Genomic DNA, 26106 nt, shown 5'->3' on the forward strand with positions numbered 1-26106 from the left:
TAAAGACATTCTCTAAAAAAAAAAAAAAGGCACACTTGCCCACCAAAAAAAAAAAAAATTGAGGTCCCCGGTCTTTGCTATGATGTTACAATTTAGGAGGTGGCCATGTTCTTGGGCAACAGAGTGAGAAACTCCGTAGTCGCAAATTAAAAGGAGTCCTGAGGAGGCTATTCACTGGTTTTAGTTCTGGTTATCATTATTTTTATCTGTTCATACCCTTGCTTATTTTTAGTTAAAATGTGAGTGTGCTTATTAATTCGTAAGAGTAATTTAGATAAGGAATGAATATATGTGGAAAAAACCCTATTTCTCTTTTATGATTTATATGTCCTCTTGGGCTTAGAGTGTTTTCCCTATGCAAAATCAACTAAGCATTCACAAACATTTCACTGATTTTTTAACAGCCTAATTTATAAAAACATAAACACATGCCTAAAAAATATGTAAATATAACACATGCATACATATATGCTTATGTGTATACCTGTCTCTGTGTTTACTCTTACCCCGGTGTGTTAACAGAAACTATTTAGTGAATATAGTTCCCTATGCTATATATTAGGACCTTGTTGTTTATCTATTTTATATATAGTAGTGTGTATATGTTAATCCCAAACTCCTAATTTATCCCTCCTCCACCTCCTTTCCCCTTTGGTAACCATAAGGTTTGTCTTCTATGTCTGTGAGTCTTAGAAACAGGAGGTTTCTAAGAGGCTCTCCAGTCCCTTATGTAGATGTAACAATGCTTATTTTAACAAAAAGAAATTTAATGATTACATTTATATTAGTTCTTACATTAATCCACCTGGAATTTAGACTTTTTCCTAATGAACTGCCCAAATATCAAAGCAATGTTATCAGATAGTCATTTATTATTTACTAAATTATACTTAAAAGGCTGTTTCTCTGCTATTTATTCTGTTCTGATGTGTCTTTTGACTATTACAGGCCAATACCACCCAGTTTTAACAATTAGAAATTAACATTGTACTTTATTATCTAATAGGTCAAATCACCTACATTCTACTACTCTTCTCCCTAAATTAAGTTTGAAAAAGTAAAAGATAATTGTACAAGGGTGCTCATTAAAACAATGTTTAAAATAGTGAATACAGAAACAACCTAATATCTAACACAGCTGTGATTTTTAAAATTATGGTATTAATAAGTAGAAAAATATGAATCTTACTTTAAACACCACTAGTTTCCAAATCAAATCCAATTTGGATTTTCAACTAAATGTTCATTAACCACAAACTAATTTGGGAAATGACCTATCATGTAAGTTCCTAATATATTATTTTCTATCTCAGTAAGTTTTTTCTTTGAAATCTTCTAAATAGATGCTGCACTTTACTCATCTTGTTATTACTGTGAATTTTATCCATTATATTTTGTAATCAAATGTTATTGGTATACCGGAAAGATTCTGAATTTTACACCAAGCTGCCTTAATTAATACCCTGATTAATTTCAATCATTCTTAGCTCATTTTCTTGGATCTTACAGGTCAATTACATCACCTGCAAAAAATTATATTTCCCTCACTTAAATTTTTAAAATTCTTATTTTTGTTCAGATCTTATTGAACTAACTATAATTTACAGAAAATGTTAAAAAATATGGATGTAACTAGTCTGCTTTTTCTAAATCCTTGTTTGAATTTTTGTTAACTTTTCCCAACCAGAATTCTAGGAAAAATGCTATGTGAAGAAAGGGCTAGATAATTTTTCTTTCCTTTTCTTTTTTTATGTGGACTATTTTTAAAGTCTTTATTGAGTTTGTTACAACACTGCTTCTGTTCTATGTTTTGTTTTTTTGGCAGTGAGGCATGTAGGACTCTAGCTCCCCAACCAGGGATCGAACCCACACACCCCCACCCTGTGTTGGAAGGCGAAGTCTCAACCACTGGGCCATCAAGGAAGTCCCAGGGCTAGAAAGTTTTTCTAGTGAAGTCTAAGAAACATCTTCAAAAGGTCTTATTCCATAATTTTCTTTTTAGAGGCAATATATTAATTAATCTCATCAGGTTAACAAGCAGCCTACTATAAAACACACAGCATAAAGATAGAAATGGGGAAAGTACTTAATCTAAAAGACAAAATCACCTTTAGCTGGAATAAAGTTCTAATTAGAATGTTGGATTTTCTTTTGCTAAAAAAAAATTGTGAAATCTCATGTTCTGCAATGTTCTACTCAAGCATTAAATTTTTAAAAACCAATAAGTGAATTTTGAACCTTTTATGTTGAGATCCCACCAAAGAAGTAGCTTTACAGCTTTTTGAAAATACTTTAAAAATAAGATATTAAAATTACCTGTTTGCAAGAATTGTCACCATCTTATAACCTGTAGCATCTTGTAACTATTTTCATTTAATAGAGACAATTAAAATCTGTTAACATTTTATTTACTTGTACGTACTTTTAAAAAATTTAACCACTTATAAAACGTATTCTACATGTTTAAGATTTCAAAACTAAGGATCTGCAGTATATTTTTGTTATATTAATATTTCAAAATTTTATTTTAATTAAAAGCCATTACTAAGGGCTTCCCTGGTGGTGCAGTGGTTGAGAGTCTGCCTGCCAATGCAGGGGATGTGGGTTCGTGTCCCGGTCTGGGAGGATCCCACATGCTGCAGAGCGGCTGGGCCCGTGAGCCATGGCTGCTGGGCCTGCACGTCCGGAGCCTGTGCTCCGCGACAGGAGAGGCCACAACAGTGAGAGGCCCGCGTACCGCAAAAAAAAAAAAAAAAAAAAAGCCATTACTAAAAGGAACACCATATACAAAATTTAAATAGCCTTTTGCCAATTAACTGAAATATAACACAGCTCAAGTACCATTTTATATACATGAATTTCATGAGATTCAGTTTTTCCTTATATTTACCTTTCAGAATTTGATGTTTCTGTTTTTCCTTCAGCCATATTAGGTCTTGCAATTTCCTGAAATGATTAATAATAATTTTCTTTTATATTCAAAACTAAGCTTAAAGTAAACTACTTTTATTATACTAAACTTTCTAGATAAAAAGAACTTAAGTGTGATACCTAGTATACTAAAGAAAGAGAAAATTAATTTCTTAATTTAAAGTATGTATTAAAATAATTCTCATAACTAAAAGCATGATTTCAAAAATTGCTTTTTAAAAAACTTGTAAGAATTTCAGTGTACCAAAAGCTTCTGAATCAAGGATATGAAACAGTTATACAGTTATAACAATACCTGCTTTCCTTAGATTCTTTCAAATATGGGCCATAATTACAATTACTTGAATAGAAAACTAGTAAAACACAGCTTGAATTTGAATGTGTCATCCACAGTATTTTATACACACATATTAAATACAGGTACTTAGATAAAACATTTATGAAATTATGATTTTATATTTGGAGCCATGGTAACCCTTCCATTGTCAACCCAAGTAATATTAAACAATAGACAAATGAAATATTTTTGCTTATTTCAAATGTTTTTTGGTGAGGAAAGAATACACTAAAACCTCAGTAAGCCAGAGGTCAGCCTAAAAGTTTATAACAAATTATTGAGCATATATGATGCATGAGGTAGTATGTTAAGAACTTTACATTCACTATCTCATTACTTAATCCTCATATTATATATCATAAACTCCATTTCTACAAATGAGAATAAAGACTGCGGGGGTTAGGTAGAAAACCGAAGGCAATACTACAGTAAGTGATGAAGTTTCAAATCTAGGTCCAGCTCAGCCACAATAGTGATTGATTCAAATCTGTGAAAGTGATATGGTGTATTAATCACATACATGTAATATTTCCTCACACTCCAAAAGCCCTGCTAAAATGAGGGCAAAGAAATAAAATATTTTCACTCATAAAGACCAAGAAAACATCAAAGCATACTAACTGTCAAAGAGATTTCAACAAATTTTTACATGGATAGTGGCTGGAGGAATGGAAATTGACTTCACAGTGTGGAGGAAGTTACAACTACATGTCTGAGCAGAGAGTGCAAGGAAAAGAGAATCAGTTTTCCCAGAGAACATAAGAGATCTGGTATTTGGAGAAATTCAGTACACTATCCAGTACACAAAAGGTAAAAATGAAGCATGAATACTGCTGAGAAATCTAAATGCTCTTTCCCCAACTCACACAACAGGTACCTATCCTTTCCTCTACCACTTAGGCCAAAGGTTAACTCTGTGAACTGGAGACAGTCTAGACTTGTGAACACCAGGAATGGCAAAGGACAGGCATGAGGTACTGAAAGAAAACAGAAAAATTTAGTAGAGGTCCATAAACTGAAAAATGGGACCCACATTTATCTCTCTGCCTGGCTCCCAGAATGCTAGCAACCAGAGGAACCACTCTTCACCCCACCACCTGCAGCTGGAATCTAGAAGATTCCTCTTTGGAGAAAATTATCAGCCTCAAAGACTTTGAGAGCATCCTCCCTACCGAAGAATCAATCAGTCAGCTCAGCAACTGATTTTCCTATGTTGAAGTCTAAACAATTGCCATGCAGACTGTGCAGGCTGTACAGCACACTAATCCATGAGGCAACCTTCACAATATAATCCATGTCAGCAGTTCTCCAAGTGTGGTTCACAGACACATGGGGCCTCCAAGACACTTTCAGGAGGCATGTGAGGTTAAAATTCTTGGTACTAAAGCAGTGGTGAGTAAAAATGCTGGCATCTTAACTCAAATCAAGGCACTGACATAGAACCAAAACTGTACTAGTAGTCACTGTATTCTCCACTGGCATACACCAGCAGTAAAATTAATTTTATTAAATATCAATCACTGAGTGCATGTCTTTTTAATATTCTGTGTAATGAAAGACCAAATATGCATAAAGCACTGCTATTGCACACTAAAAACACTTGGGTCTGTGGCTGAGTTGCAAGCTGAACTTGGCCACATTTTTTTCATGGAACATGATTTTTATTTTAAAGAATGACTGTCAAACTATGAATATTTAGACTTGAGTATTTAGAAGACATTTTCTTCAAAACTGACAAAGTGAGCATGTCACATCAAAGAAAACAACCGACAGTATTTATTGCCAGTAATAAAATTCAAGGAAAAATTAAATTTTAGGATAACTTTTATCCACTATTCATGAGATTAATGCTAATATTAATGTGATTACCTGATATTATATAATGAAACGTGTCAACACTTAGATCTATGTAACTTGTGAACCAATATATTCCAAATGACTAAATGCACATTGTTATAAAATCATGCATGGATAAAAGAACCAATCAAAGTGTAAGCCAGACCAATAGATTTTAATGTAATAGAGTACAAAAAGTTCAGTGATATGGAGTCAGATTCCACATTGCAACAAACCTTTTAAGAAAAAGTTCACTTGTCTACTTTTGCTGTCATAAAAAAGAATAATCAAGGGCTTCCCTGGTGGCGCAGTGGTTGGGAGTCCGCCTGCCGATGCAGGGGACATGGGTTCATCCCCCGGTCTGGGAGGATCCCACGTGCTGCGGAGCGGCTGGGCCCGTGAGCCATGGCCGCTGAGCCTGCGCGTCCGGAGCCTGGGCTCCACAACGGGAGAGGCCACAAAAGTGAGAAGCCCGCGTATCGCAAAAAAAAAAAAAAGAAAAAAGAAAAGAATAATCACAATTATCTGAAAAGATTAAAGTACTAGATGAGGCTGGGTATTTTTCTTATATTTCAACCAAAATAACATATCACAGCAGATTGAATGCAGAAACATGAGGATCCAGTTTCCTTCTATTTAACTAGACATTAAAGAGATATGCAAAAGCATAAAACAATTTCATTCTTGTACCTAATTTCTTTTGTTTTGACAAATAGTTATTTTTCAGAAAAATATTTGTCATTTTAAGTAACAGTATTTTTTAAATTTCATACATTTAATTTCTAGTACTGTAAACATCAATACATTTTGAGAGTACTAAGGGGTATATATAAATATAACAGGGTTGTACCCTGTGGAGTGCTGCAGTGCACAACCTGTATAGCTATGCAAGGCAGCCCTGTCCCTGTCCAAACACAGGGTTTTCGATAAACTTTTTAGCGCTTCACTTTTATGGACAGCCAAGGATCACCACACAACTGAAGACATCCTTTACATCAGACAGATCAAAATAAACAAGAGAGTAAAGAAAGAGGCTGGGAGACATCAGAGACTTTGCTGGGAACAAAATAAATATGTATAATATATATTTAATATCCCTGGAGAGGTACGAAATGTTATGTCCGTTAAACAAGAACAAAAAACTATGAAGACAAAACAACTGAAGAACAAATAAAAAGAACAATTCAAAACTAAATATATGGCAACTAAAATAAGCAATTAAATTTAGAAAATCTTTTTTGAAAGGTTGAATGAAAGGACAAAAAGATAGAAGGCAAGAAAGAAAATGCCATACAATCAAAAGAGTTGATGCAGGAAGTAGTGTCAGATCAATAGGAGTTTCAAAAAAAAAGAGAGAACAGAGAAAATAAAAGGGAAAATTTACCAAAGAAATAAAACAAGAAAATTTCCCCCAAACAGAAATACCCAAAATTACAAAGGCTTATCAAATTCCTACCATAATGAATGAAAAAAGGATGGGTGAACATATGAAATTTCAAAACACCTGAGATAGAGATAATCATTAACGTTGCCAGAAAGAATAAAACAACATAAACACAAAGAAAGTGGACCAAAAATGGCATCAGACTTAACAAAAACAATACTTTCAAATATGCATAGGAAAAATGCTTTCTATGTAACTCAGCCAAACTATCATTAGAGTAAATACAGTTTTAAATTTACACTAAGTGAAAAAAGAATCAACCTTTCTGTGGAAGTTGTTCGGGGACATGTTTCATCAAAATAAGGAGTAAAACAAGAAAAGAAGAACTCACAGTTCAGGAAACAGGACATCCAACACAAGAAAGTGGCAAAGTAAAATCCTGATACAACAAATTATGCATTAGGCTTAGACAGCAACTAGTTTAAACTAAAGCAGATCGGAGAGAAGATCTCCAAGCCCTCCAACAATTTTTTTTTTTGATGTGTGTGAACATTTGGAAAAAATACTTCCAAACATTAGACAACACATCACAACATTTTAAGAAACAGCATTAGGTACACAGAAGACTAAACAAATCAGTAAAAATATATTTTTACCCAGAAAAGTAAAATGAAGTATAGGAAAGAAAATCATAGTACACTTCCTGGCTCAGTATATATAATGGTCTCAAAAACTGTGATGTTAACTATGCTGACATCAGTGCTATGCCAAGCCATATAGAAACAAGAGATAAAATACACATAACATAAAATTTACCATCTTAACCGTTTTTAAATGTGTAGTTCACTGGTATTAAATACATTCACATTGTTATGCAATCATTACCACCATCCATCCCCATAACTTTTTCATCTTGTAAAACTGAAACTCTACACCCATTAAACAATAGCTCCTTATTCTCCCCTCCCCACAGCCTCTGGCAACCAACACTATACTCTCTCTTTTATTTTGTTTAAGTACCTCATACAAATGAAATCACATAATATGTCTTCTTGTGACTGGCTTATTTCACTAGCAAAATGTCCTCAAAGTTGATCCATATTACAGAACCCCCTTCCTTCTTATGGCTGAATATTCCATGGTATGCGTATACCACATTTTGCTTATTCTTTCATCTATTGATGGACACTTGGTTTAACTTCCATGTTTTAGCTATTGTGAATAATGCTGCTATGAAAATAGGAGTACAAATATCTCTTCAACTCTTTGCTTTCGAGTCTTTTGGGTACAGTATACCCAAAAGAGGAATTGCTGGATCATATAATTTTTTTGAGGAACTGCCATACTGCTTTCCACAATGGCTGTACCATTTTACATTACCAGCAACAGTGTACAAAGCTTCAATTTCTCCACGTCAGCATCAACACCTGTCTTCTGGTTTTGGAGTTTTTTGTGGTTTTGTGTGTGTGTGTGTGTGTGTGTGTGTGTTTATGTGTCTGTGGGTTTTTTGGGTTTTGTTTAACAGTAGCCATCCTAATGGGTGTGAGGTGGTATCTCACTGATTTGCATTTCTCTAATGATTAGTGACGTTGCACATCTATGTGTTTATTGGCCATTTGTATATCTTCTTTGGAGAAATGCCTGTTCAAGTCCTTTATGCATCTTTGAATTGGGTTGTTTATGTTGTTATTGAGTTTTATGAGTTCTCTATATATTCTGGATATTAATTCCTTATCAGATATATGATTTGCAAATATTTCCTCCCATTCTATGGGTTGCCTTTTTATTCACTGGATAGTATATTTGATGCACAAAATTATTAATTTGTACAATTTTTTCTTTCATTACCTGTGTCTTTGGTGTAATAACCAAAAAATCACTACCAATTTCAATGTCATGAAGTTTTTGTCCTTTGTTTTATTCTAAGAACTTTATTATTTTAGGTCTTACATTTAAGTCCCTTATCAATTTTGAGTCAATGTTTGTATATAGTGCTGGGTAAGAGTACAACTTAATTCTTTTGCATATGGATATCCAGTTTTCCCAGCATCATTTATTAAAAAGACTGTCCTTTCCCCATTGGTCTTGGCACCCCCATAAAAATCATTTGACCATATATACAAAGGTTTATTTCTGGGCTCTCTATTCATTCCTTTGGTCTATAGGTCTGTCTTTATCCCAATACCACACTGTTTTGTTTACTGCAGCTTTGTCATAAATTTTAAAAACAGGACATTTGAGTGCTGCACTTTTTTTCTTCTTTTTCAAAGTTGTTTTGGCTATTTGAAGTCCCTTGAACTTCCATATAAATTTTAGGATGAGTTTTTCTATTCCTGCAAAAAATATCTTTGGGATTTTTTCAGGGATTGCAATAAATCTGTAGACTGTTTTGGGTACTATTGGCATTTTAACAATATTAAGTCTTCCAATCCATGAACATGGGTTGTCTTTCCATTTTTTTTTTGTCTTCTCAAATCTCTTTCAGTAAAGTTTTATAGTTTCTTTGTAGAAGTCTTTTACCTCTTTGATTAAATTCCTAAGTATTTTATTCTTTTTTATGCTATTAAAGTTGTATTGTTTTGTAATTTCCTTTTCAGATTGTTCATTACTTGTGTATAGAAATACAACTGATTTTTGTGTGCTGACTTTGTGTCCTGCTATTTACTTTGCTGAGTTAATTTAAGTTCTAATAGGGTTTTGTATGAAATCTTTAGGGTTTTCTACATATAAAATGGTATCATCTGCTAACAGAGATAATTTTACTGCTTTTCCAATTTGGATGCCTTTTATTTCTTTTTCTTGACTAATTGCTCTGGCTAAAACTTCCAGTACTATGTTGAAAAGAAGTGGTGAAAGTGGACATCTTGCTTTGTTCTTAATCTTAGAGGAAAATCTTTTAGTCTTTTACCATTGAGTATGATATTTGCTGTGGGTTTTTCTTATATGGCTTTATTATGTTGAAGCAGTTTCCTTCTGTTTCTAGGTTGTTGAGCATTTTTAACATGCAAGGGTGCTGAATTTTGTCAAACACCATTTCTGCATCAATTGACGTGATATGTAGTTTTTCTTGCTTCCTTTCATTGAGGTGGCTTATTACATTGATCAATTTTCATATACTGAACCGTCCTTGCATTCCAGGAGTGAATCCAATTTGTTCATGGTATATAATCCTTTTAATATATTGCTTAATTCTGTTTGCTAGTATTTTGTTGAGGAAATTTGCATCAATGTTCATAAGGGATATTTATCTGTAGTTTTCTTTTCTTGTATTGTCTTTGTCTGGCTTTGGTATCAGGGTAATGCTGGCCTCACAGAATGAGTTTAGAAATATTTCTTCCTCTTCAACTTTGGAAAAGTTTGAAAGAAGTGGTATTAGTTATTATTTAAATGTTTGTTAGAATTCACTAGAGAAGTTGTCATGTCAAGGGGTTTTCTTTGTTAAGAGATTTTTGATTACTCATTCAATCTCCTTACTAGTTATGGATCGACTCAGATTTTCTATTTCTTCATGATTTAGTCTTGCTAGGTTTTGAGTTTCTAGCAATTTGTCCATTTCATGTAGATTATCCAATTTGTTGACACAGAGCTCATAGTACTCTCAAGATCATTTTTATTTCTATAGAAATGGTAGTAATGTACCCACTTTCATTTCTGATTTTAGTAATTTAAGTCTTCTCTCTTTTTAAGTATTTCTGGCTAAAGGTTTGTCAATTTTGTTGACCTTAGCAATGAACCAACTTTTCTCTATTGCTTTCTATTCTCTGTTTCATTTATTCCTGTGCTAATTTTACTTCTTTCCTTCTGCCAGCTTTGGATTTAGTTTCTCCTTCTTTTTCTAGTTCCTTAAGTTGTACAGTTAGGTTGTTGCTTTGAGATCTCTCATTTTTTAATATAAGGGTTTACAGCCATATATTTCCCTTTTAGCATCACTTTCACTGCATTTTAGAAGTTTTGGCATGTTGTATTTTTCTTTTCATTCTTATCTAAGTATTTTCTAATTTCCCTTGTGATTTCTTCTTTGATCCATTGGTTGTTTTAAAGTGTATTGTTTAATTTCTAAAATCTGGAGAATTTTTCATTTTTCCTTTTATTATTGATTTCTAATTTCATCCTGTGATCAGAGAAGATACTTTGTATGACATCTATCTTTTAAAATCCACTGAGATTTAATTTGTGGCTTACTATATTGTCTATCCTGGAAAATGTCCCATGTGTACTTGAGAAGAATGTGTATTCTGTTGTTGCTGGGTAGAGTGTTCTGTGTATGTCTGCAAATCTAGTAGGTTTATTAAGTCTTCTACTTCCTTACTTATGTCTAATTATTCTATCAATTATTGTGAGTAGAGTACTGAAGTCTCCAACTATTACTGTAGAATTGTCTATTTTTCCCTTCAACTCCGTGAGTTTTTGCTTCATATAAATTGGCAGTCTGTCAGTAGGTGTGTAAATATTCATAATTGTTATATCTTCTTGCTGTAGTAAACTTATTAATATATAATGTCCTTCTTTTTCTCTTGTAAGCTTTTTTGATTGAAAATCTATTTTGTCTGATATTAGTAAAGCCATCCATACTCTCTTTTGGTTACTATTTGCATGGACTATCTTTTTCATCCTTTCACCTTCAGCTGTGTCTTTGAATTTCAAGTGAGTCTCTTGTATACAGCATGTAGTTGGATCATGTATTTTTTATCCATTCTGCCAACCTCTGTCCTTTGATTGGAAAGTTTAATACATTAACATTTAGACTAATTACTGATAAGGAGGGACTTATTTTGTCATTGGGCTCTTTGTTTTCTATGTATCTTATTACTTTTTTGGCTCTCATTTTCTTCATTACTAACTTGTTTTCTGTTTAGTTGATTTTTTTGTAGTGAAATGTTTAAAATATTTTCTCATTTCCCCTTGTGTATATTCTATAGCTATTTTCTTTATGGTTACTTTGAGGATTACATGTAATATCCTAAAGTTATAAGCCTCTAATCTGAATTTATATCAGCTAATTTCAATAACATACCAAAACTCTGTTCCTTTATAGTTCCATCCCCATTCCTTTTGGTTGCTGATGTCAGAAAATTACATCTTTATTCATTGTATACCTAGATATAAACTAAATGCTTTAGTCACCTAAATTATGTAGGGAACAAAATTAGAAGTTACAAACCAAAGTTAGAGAAATACTAAATTTTACACTAAAAAATTGTTTTTTCTTTAAATGCATTCATCTCTTACCTCATGTAGAAAACAAAAAGTACAGCTACAAATCACTGTTACAAAATACTAGCTTTTGTAATTTCCCATGCACTTACCTTTATTGAGATCTTTATTTTGCCACAGAGCTTTGAGTTGTCATGTACTGTCCTTTCATTTCACCATGCAGGACTCCCTTGAGCACTTCTGGCAGGGCAGATCTAGTGGTCAAGAACTCTCTCAGTTTTGTTTACGTGAGAACGTCTTAATTTCTCTCTAACTTTTGAGTGACAGAATTGCTGGATAGAGGATTCTTGAGGTTTTCTTTTTAGCAATTTGAATATATCAACCCACTGCCTGTTGGCTTCCAAAGTTCCTGATGAGAAGTCTGTGGATAATTTTATTGAGAATCCCTTGTATGTGATGATTCAATTCTCTTTGCTGCTTTCAAGAGTCTCTTTATCTTTTGGAAGTTTAATTATAACGTGTCTTAGTGTGGGTCTCTTTGAGTTCATCTTACCTGGAATCCGTTGTGCTTTCTGAATGTTTACATTCATGTATTTCATCAAATTTTGGAAGTCTGCAGCCATTATTTCTTCAAATATTCTCTCTTTTCCCTCTGGGACTCTCATGATGCGAATGTTGGACTACTTAACGGTGTCCTAAAGCTCCCTTAGGTTCTGTTCACTTTTCTTCAATCTGTTTTCTTTCTGTTCCTCAAACTCAATAATTTCTATTGTCTTATCTTCAAGTTGGCCGATTCTTTCTTCTGTCTGCTCAAATCTGCCTTTGAATCCCTCTAGTGAATTTTTCATCTTCAGTTATTGCACTTTTTTTTTTTTTTTTTTTGCAGTACGCAGGCCTCTCACCATTGTGGCCTCTCCCGTTGCAGAGCACAGGCTCTGGACGTGCAGGCTCAGCGGCCATGGCTCACGGGCCTAGCCTCTCCGTGGCATGTGGGATCTTCCCGGACCGGGGCACGAACCCGTGTCCCCTGCATCGGCAGGCGGACTCTCAACCACTGTGCCACCAGGGAAGCCCCAGTTATTGCACTTTTCATCTCCAAAATTTCTTTTTGGTTTCTTTTAGGTTTTCTATCCCTTTATTTATATTTCCACTTTGTTCACATACTGTTTTCTTGACTTTCTCCACACATTCCTTTTGTTCTCTGGGCATCTTTAAGACAGTTGTTTTAAATTCTCTGTCTAGTATATCTGCCATTATGTCTTTTTCAGGAAAATTTCTGTTGATTTTTTTTTTGTTTTGAATGGGCCATACTTGCCTGTTTCTTTGTATGCCTTGTGATTTTTTGTTGAACACTGGACAGTTGAGTCTAATAATGTAGTAACTCTGGGAATCAGATTCTTCCCCTTGCCCAGCATTTGCCTGTTCTATTTTTATTATTATTTTTAATTTTTATTGTTGTAGGCTGTCTCTGTTCCCAAATCACCCTGAGGTGTAAACTTAAGGTCTTCTTATGTCTTTTCTGAGCCTTTCCCTGGGCATATGCAATCTCTTTCTAATTTTACCCACATACAGAGTTGTTTTTGAATGTCCTAGTCTTTAATGTCTGACTCCTGAAAGGGGGAGAAGTGAAAAATGAAGGGAGAAAAAGGGCTGTCCACTTAAATTCCTTGGAAGTCACTTCAGCTGGAGGGAAAGGGGCTTGCAACAATGGGGGGTGAGGTGCAACAATAATGTGCCCACTTCTTTGTCTGCAACTCTGATAAGAAGCAGCAACCAGATTCCCAATATCTGGAGGACAAGGTCTTTTTTGCCCACTCTGGCTCCCATAAGTTGTGTGCAAGCTGCTCCAGGAACATGTACACAGCTGCCTGCCATATGGCTGCTACAGTGCTAAGGGCTTAAACTGATGGAAATTAACTGCAATTCACTCTCTAAGTCTTCGCCTGGAGGTTGCAAGCCTTCAACAGACTTTAGAGCTTCAAAATAGTTATATCAGATAGATTCAATCTGTGCAATTGCTGTCTAGGTGGGGAGCCAGATTCCTGGTGCTTCCTACTGTGCCATCTTCCCACAATTCTCCTCTCTGTATACTTTTAAAAGTTTTTTCCCCCAGAACATTAAAGTAGTTGAAAAATACTGAAAAGTTGGTATATTAAACTCACAATGGTAGTTGAAGTTTAAACATTTTATGCCTACCAAAAGCAGAATTTATTATCATTTTACTTTTCTGGCTTTAGTGGAAGCAAGCACATCAATAACGTTTTCAAAGTCTAATTCTTTTCTTATCTTGTTTCAAATAAGTAAATTGCCATGCTTGGCAATTTCTCTTGACCAAGTGACAATTCTACATAATTTAAAATTAACTTCAGCTTACTGAAACTTCTTTTGCAGAATGCTACTGTGGCTGGTATTGTTTTAAAATTTTGAACACCACTTTGTTAATCAGTTTTAGAAGACCCAAATATAAGGCTTAGATTATATCACAATTTATTAATATTGTATGTTGCTTTAAACAATTCCACATGAAATTTCTATAGAATTTAAATTGTCAAAATATTTAAGAACTGGGTCAGTAGCTGCTTTTTGTAAATCAGATGTAATCTATAGAAAATAACTTTTCTCCAGTTTAAAAGTTCAAAATCTGAAGACATTTCATTTAATTTTTCATATACCTATTTCAAATATGAAGTTAGGTCATTTATAACCTAATGTCTACTTGATCAGCACTTTTCCCATAATTATCAATACTCTCATTTAGTGATTCATGCATTTCCAATTTCTTTTTCACTTATTTTCAAACTCAGGAAGAATATTCACATCTCTTACTCAAGTTTTACATTCCTTGAACACACTTTCAAAATTACTTTCATTTGTGGTAAGGAAAGGAATAGGATTTTTATTAAGCACAGAGCTTCATATATGGTCATGCTTTCTAACTGTAAAGCTTTATTAAACTTTTGCCACTTTGTTCAAAATACCATCCCATATGGATAATGTGTAAAAATCTGTAATATTTTTGTACCAAGATGGTTTTGATCTCAACATAATGTATTCTGACATTTGATATTATATCTTTTCATATCTGATACACATCTCTAATTTGTGTGCAAAGTATCAAGTATCTTGATTGTATTTAATCTTGATGCTCATCAGGTATCTGTGATTTTAATGTTGTTTTCAGAATGACAAGAATATTCTATCTGCTCACTCCTAAAATATGTATCCTTTGTACAATACTAAAAAAATATGATCACATTTGAATTCACAAATGCAGAATTTTTTGTATTAAATTATGATTATGAGCCGGGCAAGGCACAAATTTGGCATAATTATTTTGGGGGAGAAATACTGGCTTATACACACTTGTATACATGTGCCATATCTATTCCATTATCATATCCTGGCCAGGACAACTTTTTTACATAAGTATCAACTCTTCCTAACTTACTGACAATGTGATAAGCTAGACCATATCTAGATTTTTTTTAAATAACAGCTTTATTGAGATATAATTAATCCAGTTTTTAATTTTGTTGCAATTAAGTCAAAACTTTCTTCTCGGGCTTCCCTGGTGGCGCAGTGGTTGAGAGTCCGCCTGCTGATGCAGGGGACAAGGGTTCGAGCCCTGGTCTGGGAGGATTCCCACATGCCGCGGAGCGGCTGGCCCCGTGAGCCACAATTACTGAGCCTGCGCATCTGGAGCCTGTGCTCCGCAGCAGGAGAGGCCACGATAGTGAGAGGCCGGCGCACCGCGATGAGGAGTGGCCCCCGCTTGCCGCAACTGGAGAAAGCCCTCGCACAGGAACGAAGAGCCAACACAGCCATAAATAAATAAATAAATAAATAAATAATTTAAAACAAACAAACAAAAAAAAAACTTTCTTCTCTTGCAATGACATCATTCTTAATGTACATATACCTAGTAATCATAAACATTAATTCATGATGTACTATATCTGGTTTATAATCAAAAGGTAAGAAAAATTATTTTGCTTCTTTTATTCTTCCTAGTATTTCAGATTTAACATGATTTCCTAATAACATTATAAATTTGCTTTGAATTTTACTATACAAATGAAACACATAATATTTATAATGATTAGCTGTATGATTTTAATGTCTTAGTTCAACTGAATTTAGAACATTCCAGCATCTGAGCTTCCAATAATTTCTTGTGATACTTTGATTAATTATTTTTGCACAAAACATACAATATGTAAAAATCACTCACACATATTTTATCACATTCTGTAAAGCATCATTTTTAAACTATCAGTCTGAATATACATTAAAAAACACTTCCATTTAAAAAAAGCATCATGATGAAATATGATTTTTTCATTATCACAAATTCTGTTTAAATTTTTCCAATCTTTGAAACCACTTTTTGAGTTGCAAATATTTGATTCTGTTGTAATTTTTGCTAAAAACAATGCACAGGAAACAAACTAAAGACAAAGATTCTTTGGAATAAATGAGCCAGTCACAATGAATTAACTCACCACTAGACAATTTTTTAAAAGACCCATCTTCTGAAAATCTTTGCCCACCATGTGAAACACATACTGTACAATCTGCATCTTGTCCTTGGATGGTCCCATGCTCTATTAAAATCACTTTACTTTATTAGAAACAGGTGACCATGATGAAGAATTAAACATTTAATTCAAATAGCATCTTCTATTTTCTTGCACATGCTTATATTCACTAGCTTCTGAAATTTCTAATGGAGCGGCTGGGCCCGTGAGCCATGGCCGCTAAGCCTGTGCATCCGGAGCATGTGCTCCGCAACGGGAGAGGCCACAACAGTGAAAGGCCTGCGTACCACAAAAAAACAAAACAAAACAAAACAAAACAAAACCCAAGTCAACTCACTACTAGGTAGACCAAATCCCACACTAGTGGCCTAACATGAGAAAAATCATGCCCATTTTCAGATATAAATACTATTTATCTCAGTCCTACACATAATGTCTTGCTTTCAACCAAACATACACAGAAAAAGCAAAGGAAAAAAAAACAAAAGTACACTGTCAGAAGATAAAACAATTAGCAGAACCAGACTTAGATACAACCCAGCTGTTGGAACTATCAGACAGAAAATTTTAAATTACTATGATTAATATGTTAAATGCTTTGGCAGAAAAAGGAGGACAACATGCATGATCAGATAGGAATTTTATCAAAGGATCAGAAACTGTAAGAATCAATGCAAATGCTAGGAGAAAAACCCCAAACAAACCACAATGACAGAAATGGAAAATGTTTTTGATGGGTTCAACAGTAGACCTTACACAGCTGAAAAATGATTCTGTAAATAGGTCAATAGATAAAAATTACCCAAACTGAAACACTAAGAAAAAAAAGTGTGGCGGGAGGTGGGGAGGAGGGGATGGGGAGACTAGAACAGGGCATCTAAGAACTGGGATTAATATCAAATGGTATAACATATGTGAAATTGAAACCCCAGAAGTAGAAGATACAGGACAAGTCAGAGAATACCGATCAGGACGAATGCCAAAAATAAATACATAAATACATAAACATATAAATAAACAACTGAGCAAACCAGACTTAGACACATCATGTTCAAACTGATAAAAACTAAAGATAAAGACAAAACTTGAGGGCAGCCAAAGAAAATTGACACATTACATACATATATAGAAACAAATATAAAAATTACAGTAAGACATCACATCAGAAAATATGCATGCCAAGAGACAATAAAATGACTTCTTTAAGCTGCTGAAAGAAAACAGCTAACCCAGAATTCTATATTCACCAAAAAATTACTTTCAAAAATGAAAAATAAAGATTTTTTTTGAAGGAAAAAAGCATGGAAGAAGTAATCACCAGTAGATCTGCAGTATGAGATATTTCAAAGGAAGTTGTTTAGGCAAAAGGAATGTGATATTAGAAAGAAACCAAGAGCTACATAAAGAAATGAACACTAGAAATGGAAAAATTGAAGGTGAATATAAATTTTTTTAAGTATTTAATTGTTATAAAAGACGATTTAAAGTAAAAATGGTAACACTGTATTCTGTCTTTATAACCTAGTTAAAAGTAAAATATATGACAACTTTAGAAACAAAAAGAACACACAAACTGTCGATATTGGAAATAAAGGATTATCACTGCAGACCCCACAGGCATTAAAAGAATAAGGGAGGGGTGGGATGGGGAGGGTGGGAGGGAGGGAGATGCATGAGGGAAGGGATGTGGGAACAGATGTATATGTATGACTGATTCACTTTGTTATAAAGCAGAAACTAATTAAAAAAAAAAAAGCCACTTCAGGAAGAAAAAAAAAAGAAAAGGGAATACAACAAACAACTGTTTACATATAAATTCAACATTATAGATAAAATGTACCGATTCCTCAAAAACCACAAACACCAAAAGTCACTCAAGAAAAAACAGATAACCAAGAAATCCTATATCTGGTAAAGACATTTATTTGTAGTTAAAAACATTTCAAACAAATGAAAAGTTTCCATGAGATAAAAGAAAGCCACTTGAGAGAAGGCTGATACTGTCTAGGTTTCACTTATTCACTCTACAAAATAGAAATGCTGAACCTGCCTCACTTCATTACACTCAGAGACAAGTAACATTAAGCAATATTTCAAAAACTGACACCAAGAAAACACGTACATAAGCAAAATTATTTCTATACTCATACATTAGACTGCCCAGTAAGTAACATTTATATGACAACCCTGAGTGTTATATTCAGAGTGCCTGCTTAAGATAGCTAAAATATATTTAATATATATTCAAAATATTTCTATTTTAAAAATTATTTAAATCTTTTTGAGTCTTCTAAAAAGATTAATTTTCCAATGTGTCAAATGCTTGATATTTTAATAATTTCAGAATTTTTAAGTCATAAATTTATCTCCATTATTAGTTGAACTAAATAACAGGCAAGTGAAATATAATAATGCCTTTGTCAAAATAAAACACTTTACAATTTTACCGAGGGTTAAATATTTTTATATATAATGAAAACAAAAATCTCATGTTTTTTCTTTCTGATAACATACCAATAATTGTTAGTGACATACACACATTGAAGTGTTTTAAAAATCACACCCACAATACTTTCAAATGTGTAAATCTTTAAGAGATATCAAATGTAACATAATTTACCTCAGACACAGGTTCTTGTTCCTTAGTGGGAGCTTCGTTTTTTAATCTTGAAAACAAAATAAGTATTGAGTATTTAATTTTATGTTTACAATAAAAAATATGAAACAGTTGTTTTTTGCATGCTTAAAATAATTTAAATGTAAATCTAAATTAATGCACATTTATATTATAATAGTAAGTGATCTCTGTAAATATTTTCAGGGAAAAATAAAATGCATGAGAATAAACAGTAGATTCAATATATGCTCTAAATAAATGAATACAGACATGTATTTCCTCTTCTCTAAAAACAAGAGCACTTAACAAATGTTCTCTATGTTAAGTACAATTTTAAAAAAAGACATAACACATTAGTATAACTGTTTCAAAATAGAATTACCCTTTAAAAAATGAAAGCAGGTTATATGCTTAATATATATAATACACACCAGTATTTACTACTATAGGACTCAAAAAGTGTGAGAAAATAAATATTTTTATTGTAAAGTTCAAATGGTAATGTCATTTCAATATATATTACAATTAACTTACTTTAGAGGTGGTAAAATTACAGAAATAATTTAGAATTTTGAAGAATGTATTCTCTTAAAAACCTTCATAAGCATAGCTCAAATATTAACTATAAATTTTTAAACTTTGATTTCTAAAAAATACTAATTATAACTTATGACAACATTAACAAAGGCATATATATGTCATCTATAAAATCTTTTAAAATATAGGGTTGGCCAAAAGGTTCATTCGTTTGTTTCCTTAAGATGGCTCTATTAGCACTTAGTTGTCTTTAACTTCATCCGAAACAATTTTGTTAGATTGTATGTGACAGCTATCATATCAGTGTGCATTTAAAAACGGACTTATCAAAATTGGTGAATTTTTGTGTAGCCATTTTAATACTGAAGATGGAAGAAAAAAAGCAACATTTTCAGCTTATTATGCTTTATTATTTCAAGAAAGGTAAAAACACAACTGAAATGCAAAAAAAGAGATTTGTGCAGTGTATGGAGAAGGTGCTGTGACTGATTAAACATGTCAAAGTGGTTTGCCAAGTTTCATGCTGGAGATTTCTCGCTGGATGATGCTCCACGGTCGGGTAGACCAGTTGAAGTTGATAGCGATCAAATCAAGACATTAATTGAGAACAATCAACGTTTTACCACGTGGGAAATAGCCGATATACTCAAAATACCAAATCAAGCGCTGAAAATCATTTGTACCAGCTTGGTCATGTTCATCACTTTGATGTTTGCGTTCTACATAAGCAAAAAAAAACTTCTTGACCGTATTTCCGCGTGCGGTTCGCTACTTAAATGTAAGGAAAACGTTCCGTTTTTAAAACCAATTGTGATGGGCAATGAAAAGTGGATACTGTACAATAACGTGGAACAGAAGAAATCGTGGGGCAAGCGAAATAAACCACCACCAACCACACTAAAGGCCGGTCTCCATCCAAGGAAGGTGACGTTGATGTGGTGGGATTGGAAGAGAGTCCTCTGTCATGAGCTCCTTCCGGAAAAACAAACGATTAATTCCAACAAGTACTGCTCCCAATTAGACCAACTGAAAGCAGCACTCAATGAAAAGCGTCCAGAATTCGTCAACAGAAAACGCATAATCTTCCATCAGGATAACTCAAGACTGCATGTTTCTTTGATGACCAGGCAAAAACTGTTACAGCTTGGCTGGGAAGTTCTGATTCATCCACCGTATTCACCAGACATTGCACCTTCAGATTTCCATTTATTTAGGTCTTTAACAAAATTCTCCTAATCGAAAAAATTTCCATTCCCTGGAAGACTGTAAAAGGCACCTGGAACGGTTCTTTGCTCAAAAAGAAAGTTTTGGGCAGATGGAATTATGAAGTCGCCTGAAAAATGGCAGAAGGTAGTGGAACAAAAGGGTGAGTACATTGTTCAATAAAGTTCTTGGTGAAAATTAAAAATGTGTCTTTTATTTTTGCTTAAAAACCGAAGGCACTTTTTGGCCAACCCAATATGTCAATTTAACATAAAAACTACCTGTGCCAAAGGATCTTTCTTTTAAACTGCTGACGACTAAATATTTGGTGATATTATACATTAAACAATTTTAATCTGCATAAGTGACTACCTGATCAGAGATGCCATTAATAGTTAAGTGATTCATAACTTAATGAAGGCTTAATATCTATACTTAAGGATTAATATATTTAACATAAGCAACAACTGTACTAACTTAAATTTCATGGACAAAAATGAAGACATCTAGTAGGACAGAAATGTCAACCATCCTAAAAGCTAATCTCATGGTTACTCAATGAAATACTGAGTTGACAAACACCCCTCTTTATCCATTCTCTGAGGGCATATTTAAAAAATTATGTCTATAAATGTTATCTTCCTAGATATTAATAATAACTGTAAAATTATGTATGTCCATTTTAGTTATTACATGAAATTGTAAACAATTTAAAATAGGACATGTCCTTTTTTGTAGAAGTACTATATTGGTAGTGTTTACAATAACTTTCAACTAATTTTGCTAAATAAATCTAAATTAATAAAACTTGCACAAAAAAATTGACAAAATGCACAAATTATCATTTTTTGGGTTAAAGATTTTGTAAATCTCTCAGGTACTTAATTGTGAACAATATTCATAAAGATGAAATAATATCAAGTGTACAGTATAACTTCACTGCTTTAATAATTTATATGGGAAAATAATTGTTTTAAGAATAACATGTATAAAGTTGTAAGAAAACATGAAAAATTTCTGTTTCTCGTTGGAAGAAACAAAAAGTAGATATTAACTGATTTTTATTTCTAAGCATTTAATAATTTTAAACTCAGTCTGAAAAACTGTAAAACATTGGTTACAAACTAGTTTAAAAATATTTTATAAAAGAATTTTCCTTTTCCGCTTACTGTTGAAAATGTTATCAAAGGTCGAGCTTAAATTCTTACAAAAGAAACATTACCATGCTAATCATTTTCACATATAGCTATTCTAATAAACTGATTTTATGCAGCAATTAAAATGAAAGCTATTAAGCATGTGTTACTATTATTGCTGGCATTTCAATTGGGGAAACTGAATTTTCTTAATATCTCTGCAAGGGAGGTTGGTGACAGGTTTTTATTACTCTTCATTTTACTGACTAAGAAACTGGTAGATGAGAACAAAATAAATTATTGAAATAACTACCAATAAGAGGCTTATGTGCCCTATTTTGTTGTGTGGCTTTAACCATACTGGTATTCTGTTTAAGGAACAGAATTGTAATAACCAGTGAAAATATTTAGAAAAATAAATCTAAAAAAAATTAGAAAAGCACACTACATAAAATTTCATTGAGTTATAAATTCATCACTAAAATGTACACTATGTTTTTGCAACTACAAAAGCGTACTTTGACATTAACAAATTTTAATACAACTACTAATATATCATTAACACTTTTGAAAAGAAAAAAATGTTCTTACCTTTAATCTTATTCATTAAAGATGCCTGCTGAAATAGTCATCATTTGAGATACTCAATTGCTTGGTAGAAGACAGTGAAATTTGCTAAGCTCAAAGTTCTGAGCTAATGACCTGCCATTAGATAATTAGACTTTTCACCTGTGAATTCTTGCAATATTTTTTAATAGAAAAATTTTGTATAGTATTTAAAACAAACACTATTTAAGATTTCAATTTAAACAGAAGGATTGACGGTTATGGATTTCAACAACAACCATTAGAGATCAAGATTGCAAATAATTAAATTTTCTTCTGTATGTAAACCTGCTTTCCCTCTAAAGTTCAAAATAAAATAAATGTCCCTACTTGCATTTTTCAGCAAATCACATGACCAATCCAAAGCTACATGTAAAATGAGCATTTTGGTTAAATTACATCATTGCATTCTTTTGAGGTTTCATTCATACTATAAATAAATGGGGTAGAGGGAAAATGCTCATATTCATTTCAATCAGACCACATTCTTTCCTTCTAATAACATTTAAAAGCCAAAAATTTCAATGCTGATTTTCAAAATGTAATCTTTGCGAATACTTATAAGCAAACTAAAAAGCTGAAAAAAGGTTTACAACAAGCCAGTAGTAAAGTCAACCAGTTCTCAAGACCTTCCAGTTACCCATTCCAGATTAAATTTAGGATAGTAATCATTATACTAATAAGAGTATATTGAGTAAATAAAACATCTAGTGCACCATTTCTGACCGTTTGTTCTGAGAGGTGTTAACAGATGTGTGGAAAGGATGATTGATCTAAACATTTACCAGGCTGCACATACATTAGGTACTGTGCTAAAAGTTCCAGTCCAAAGACACAGTCCCTCCTGTGAAGGAGCTTAGTCAAGGAAATGTATTGAAGCAAATGTTTACAGAATTATGAAGTGCTAAAAAAGAGACATGTATATTGTGGCTATACAAAGGACTGAGCCACTATGAGGGGGAAAGGTGCAAGGAGGCAGTGAAGATACTACAGTGAACAAGGTTTTGCAGCAAGAGTAGGAGTTAGCAAAGCAGGGAAAGGAGAGCCAAGGTGGAGGAAAAGCAAAGAAATATAAAACACAGCAATGATATGATACTGAGTGGTCTCATATGACTAGCAGGTAGGGAACGAGGGAGAGTAGTCGAAGATGCAACTGAAGAGATAGCAAGGGCTACTTTAGGAAAGATCTTGATTGTCATGCTAAAGCGTTTGTGCTAAGAACTTTATTCTAAGGTTAATAAGAAAGTATGATAAGATTTGTGCATCAGAAAGAAAAAGGGCAGTATCAGAAAAGGATAAGCTCCAGACAAGGAGTCCAGATAAGAGACAGTTAATGACTGATAAAAGAACAACAAAGTGTTTTTTTTAATCAGAATTATGGATCCTAGTTTTCGACTCAGAAAAAAAAAAAGGTTAGACACATAAAGTGTCAACGAAAAGTCCACAGAAATTGGGAAGTCATATGGCATCTCAACTACAAAGAGTTCAAAGTTACTTGCAGTCCTAATGCTTGCTTACGCAGCTGTGATCCCTAGGCAGTACAGGAAGTTTCTGCTCAAAAATAGCAGGAAAAACTTTTGATCACTATTTTTCTTACTTCTAAGTCCCAGAAATTTCTGTGTCATTGTATTCACATAATTTTTCTATCATGAAATATTGATTGAACATATTAATAATAAATTTTTGTTATTAAAAAAAGAGACAGTTAATGACTGTCCCAGGTAAAGCAGTAGGAGTGTCAAAAAAGAGGAAGGTTTTAGGAGGGTGACAAAGTAAAACCAACAGAATACAGGTACCAATTGGATAAAGGTACATGAGGAGAGCAAACATGACCCCCTACATGTCTGCCATTCATATAAAAATATTTACCGCTTAGACCTACTTAGTCTTATATAGCTCATCCTTTGGCACAATTCCAACAATCACTTCTAAACCAATAACCCGCAAATCATCAACCAGAACATGACCCCTACATTTTACTATTTATTTTTCAATCAATCAATTCAAAAATATCATAGTATATTAGAATTAGATGAGTCCTAAGAGAGTATATTATCAAACTGCCCCTATCTTGTAAATGAGAAAAATCTACAGCCTAAAAAGTAATAAATCCATTAAGCAACAGAACTGGTTCTACTTCAAATTTCCACTGCATTTCTTCACAGCCAAATCCCGTTATAAATCAGGCTTCCTTAAATTCATGCCAGGAAAAGTGAAAAACTTAACTGATCTCTCTGCCTCTTGATGTTTTCCACTCTAAAACATGCTATCATTGCCAAATTAATCTTACTAATAGACCGATTTATGTCATTTTTGCTGAAATGTTCTACTGCTCATATATCATAGAACTACTACTCTAAGATTGGGAGGCTAGATTCTGGTACCCGTGCTACCACTATATCAGTTGTTGCCTGCTCTCCTGGGGAAACAAAGGGTCTTCACATTGAAGCTCAGGCTCATCCAGCTACTCATACTTTATATAGTAAAAGTAGGAAAGTACATTTGGAACCACAAGAACAACCAGGGAAGCAATAGACTATAGTACTTCTTAGTTTAGCCTCTGAAAACAGACTACCATAATTTAAATTGAGGCTCTTAACAGTTATGTGACCTTGGGCAAATGACTTATCTGTACCTCAGTTGTCTCATCCATAAAACTGGGATAAGAACAGTGCATATTGCATTAGTTTGTGAGAATTAAATGCGTGGATAAATGTAAAACATTTAGTGTATGTACTCAATAATTGTTAGCTCTTATTACTGCCATGGGTAGAATCAGGAATCTAATCTTACTGTCTAGAATTTATGTAAGTGTGCCACACAGGCTCTTAAAGCTTTTTACCTAAATATCTTTAATATTTTGAGATTTTTCTGCCATACCTCCCCCATTCTCAAACAAAATACACTAGGTATTAGTTTTGATTGCTGAGCAATTTACCCTAGAAATAATCTATCCACTTCTGAAGATGTGGGTATGATTTGATCATCAGGGAAAATAAGAGTAAAAAATCATTCTAAATGGACAGAGGAAAGAACTAGGTAAAGACAAAGAATCAAGAGAAACAAAATATTTATGTGTAAAAATATGAAGCAAAAAATAAGACCATCAGTAGAGGCAGAAGATTCTAATGCCAGACTCGGGCTATAATTATGGGATTTTTAAAATTTTGTTGGCAATATTGAATTAAGCCCTGAATACTTAATTTATAATGTATTCGCAAACTACCCTCAGAATCAGGAGACTGAAAAAATGGTAGTAACCTCAGAAACACTGGCAGAAGTTGGTAGCATTTGCCTTAAATGAAGGACTACACCAAGTTTCATTTATCTTTCTCTTTCAATGGGTTTCCCATTACTTCCTGCTTACCAGCTATCAAAGGCAGAAGTCCAAAATGCCAGAAACCACTGTATTTTGATGCACAGTTCCTACTTGCTAACTTGCAATTATATACCAGGGGCAAATGTATTGCATCCACTTTGAAAAGGAAAAGCTATCTTACAGTTACTAAAGATTTGGTTTGAGGCAGTAATGAGACAGTAATGTCCGTGGTAGGATAAGAGAATCTAAGGACATGATCCCCCATTACCTCCAATCCCAGTTACATTTCAAAAGGTTAGAGAAAGAAACAAACCCAAAATAAATTCTGTGTATCTCATAGATGAGATCAGTTTTTTTTTTCTGCTAAACCAAGTATATGAAATGAAGACACTCTGACCATTTTGAACATTTAAGACTCTAATAACTTGGATTATGACCAGAGTCAATAATTCCTCCAAATAAGTTCAGAACTTCACAGGAAAATAATGGAGTGATTCTTTACATATTC

At 33.3% G+C, this 26106-nt stretch overlaps 1 protein-coding gene across 7 annotated transcripts in view; it reads right to left on the reverse strand.

The window, feature by feature from the left end:
• ZNF280D (zinc finger protein 280D) overlaps positions 1-26106 on the reverse strand; it is a 122126-nt gene that overhangs the window by 2984 nt on the left and 93036 nt on the right. For 6 of the 7 annotated variants that reach the window (XM_081227376.1, XM_081227378.1, XM_081227374.1 and 3 more), the window contains 2 exons: positions 18801-18846; positions 2891-2946 (listed from right to left, as the gene is read on the reverse strand). In XM_081227376.1, the coding sequence (XP_081083502.1) occupies positions 2891-2946; positions 18801-18846 (102 nt within the window). Of the gene's footprint in view, positions 1-2890; positions 2947-18800; positions 18847-19342; positions 20668-26106 lie in introns of those variants that run through there. The other variant, XM_081227381.1, reaches the window with a different exon arrangement.

This window comes from Mesoplodon bidens (genome assembly GCF_964165515.1).
Source record: "Mesoplodon bidens genome assembly, chromosome: 3".
NCBI classification, from domain to species: Eukaryota; Metazoa; Chordata; class Mammalia; order Artiodactyla; family Ziphiidae; genus Mesoplodon; species Mesoplodon bidens.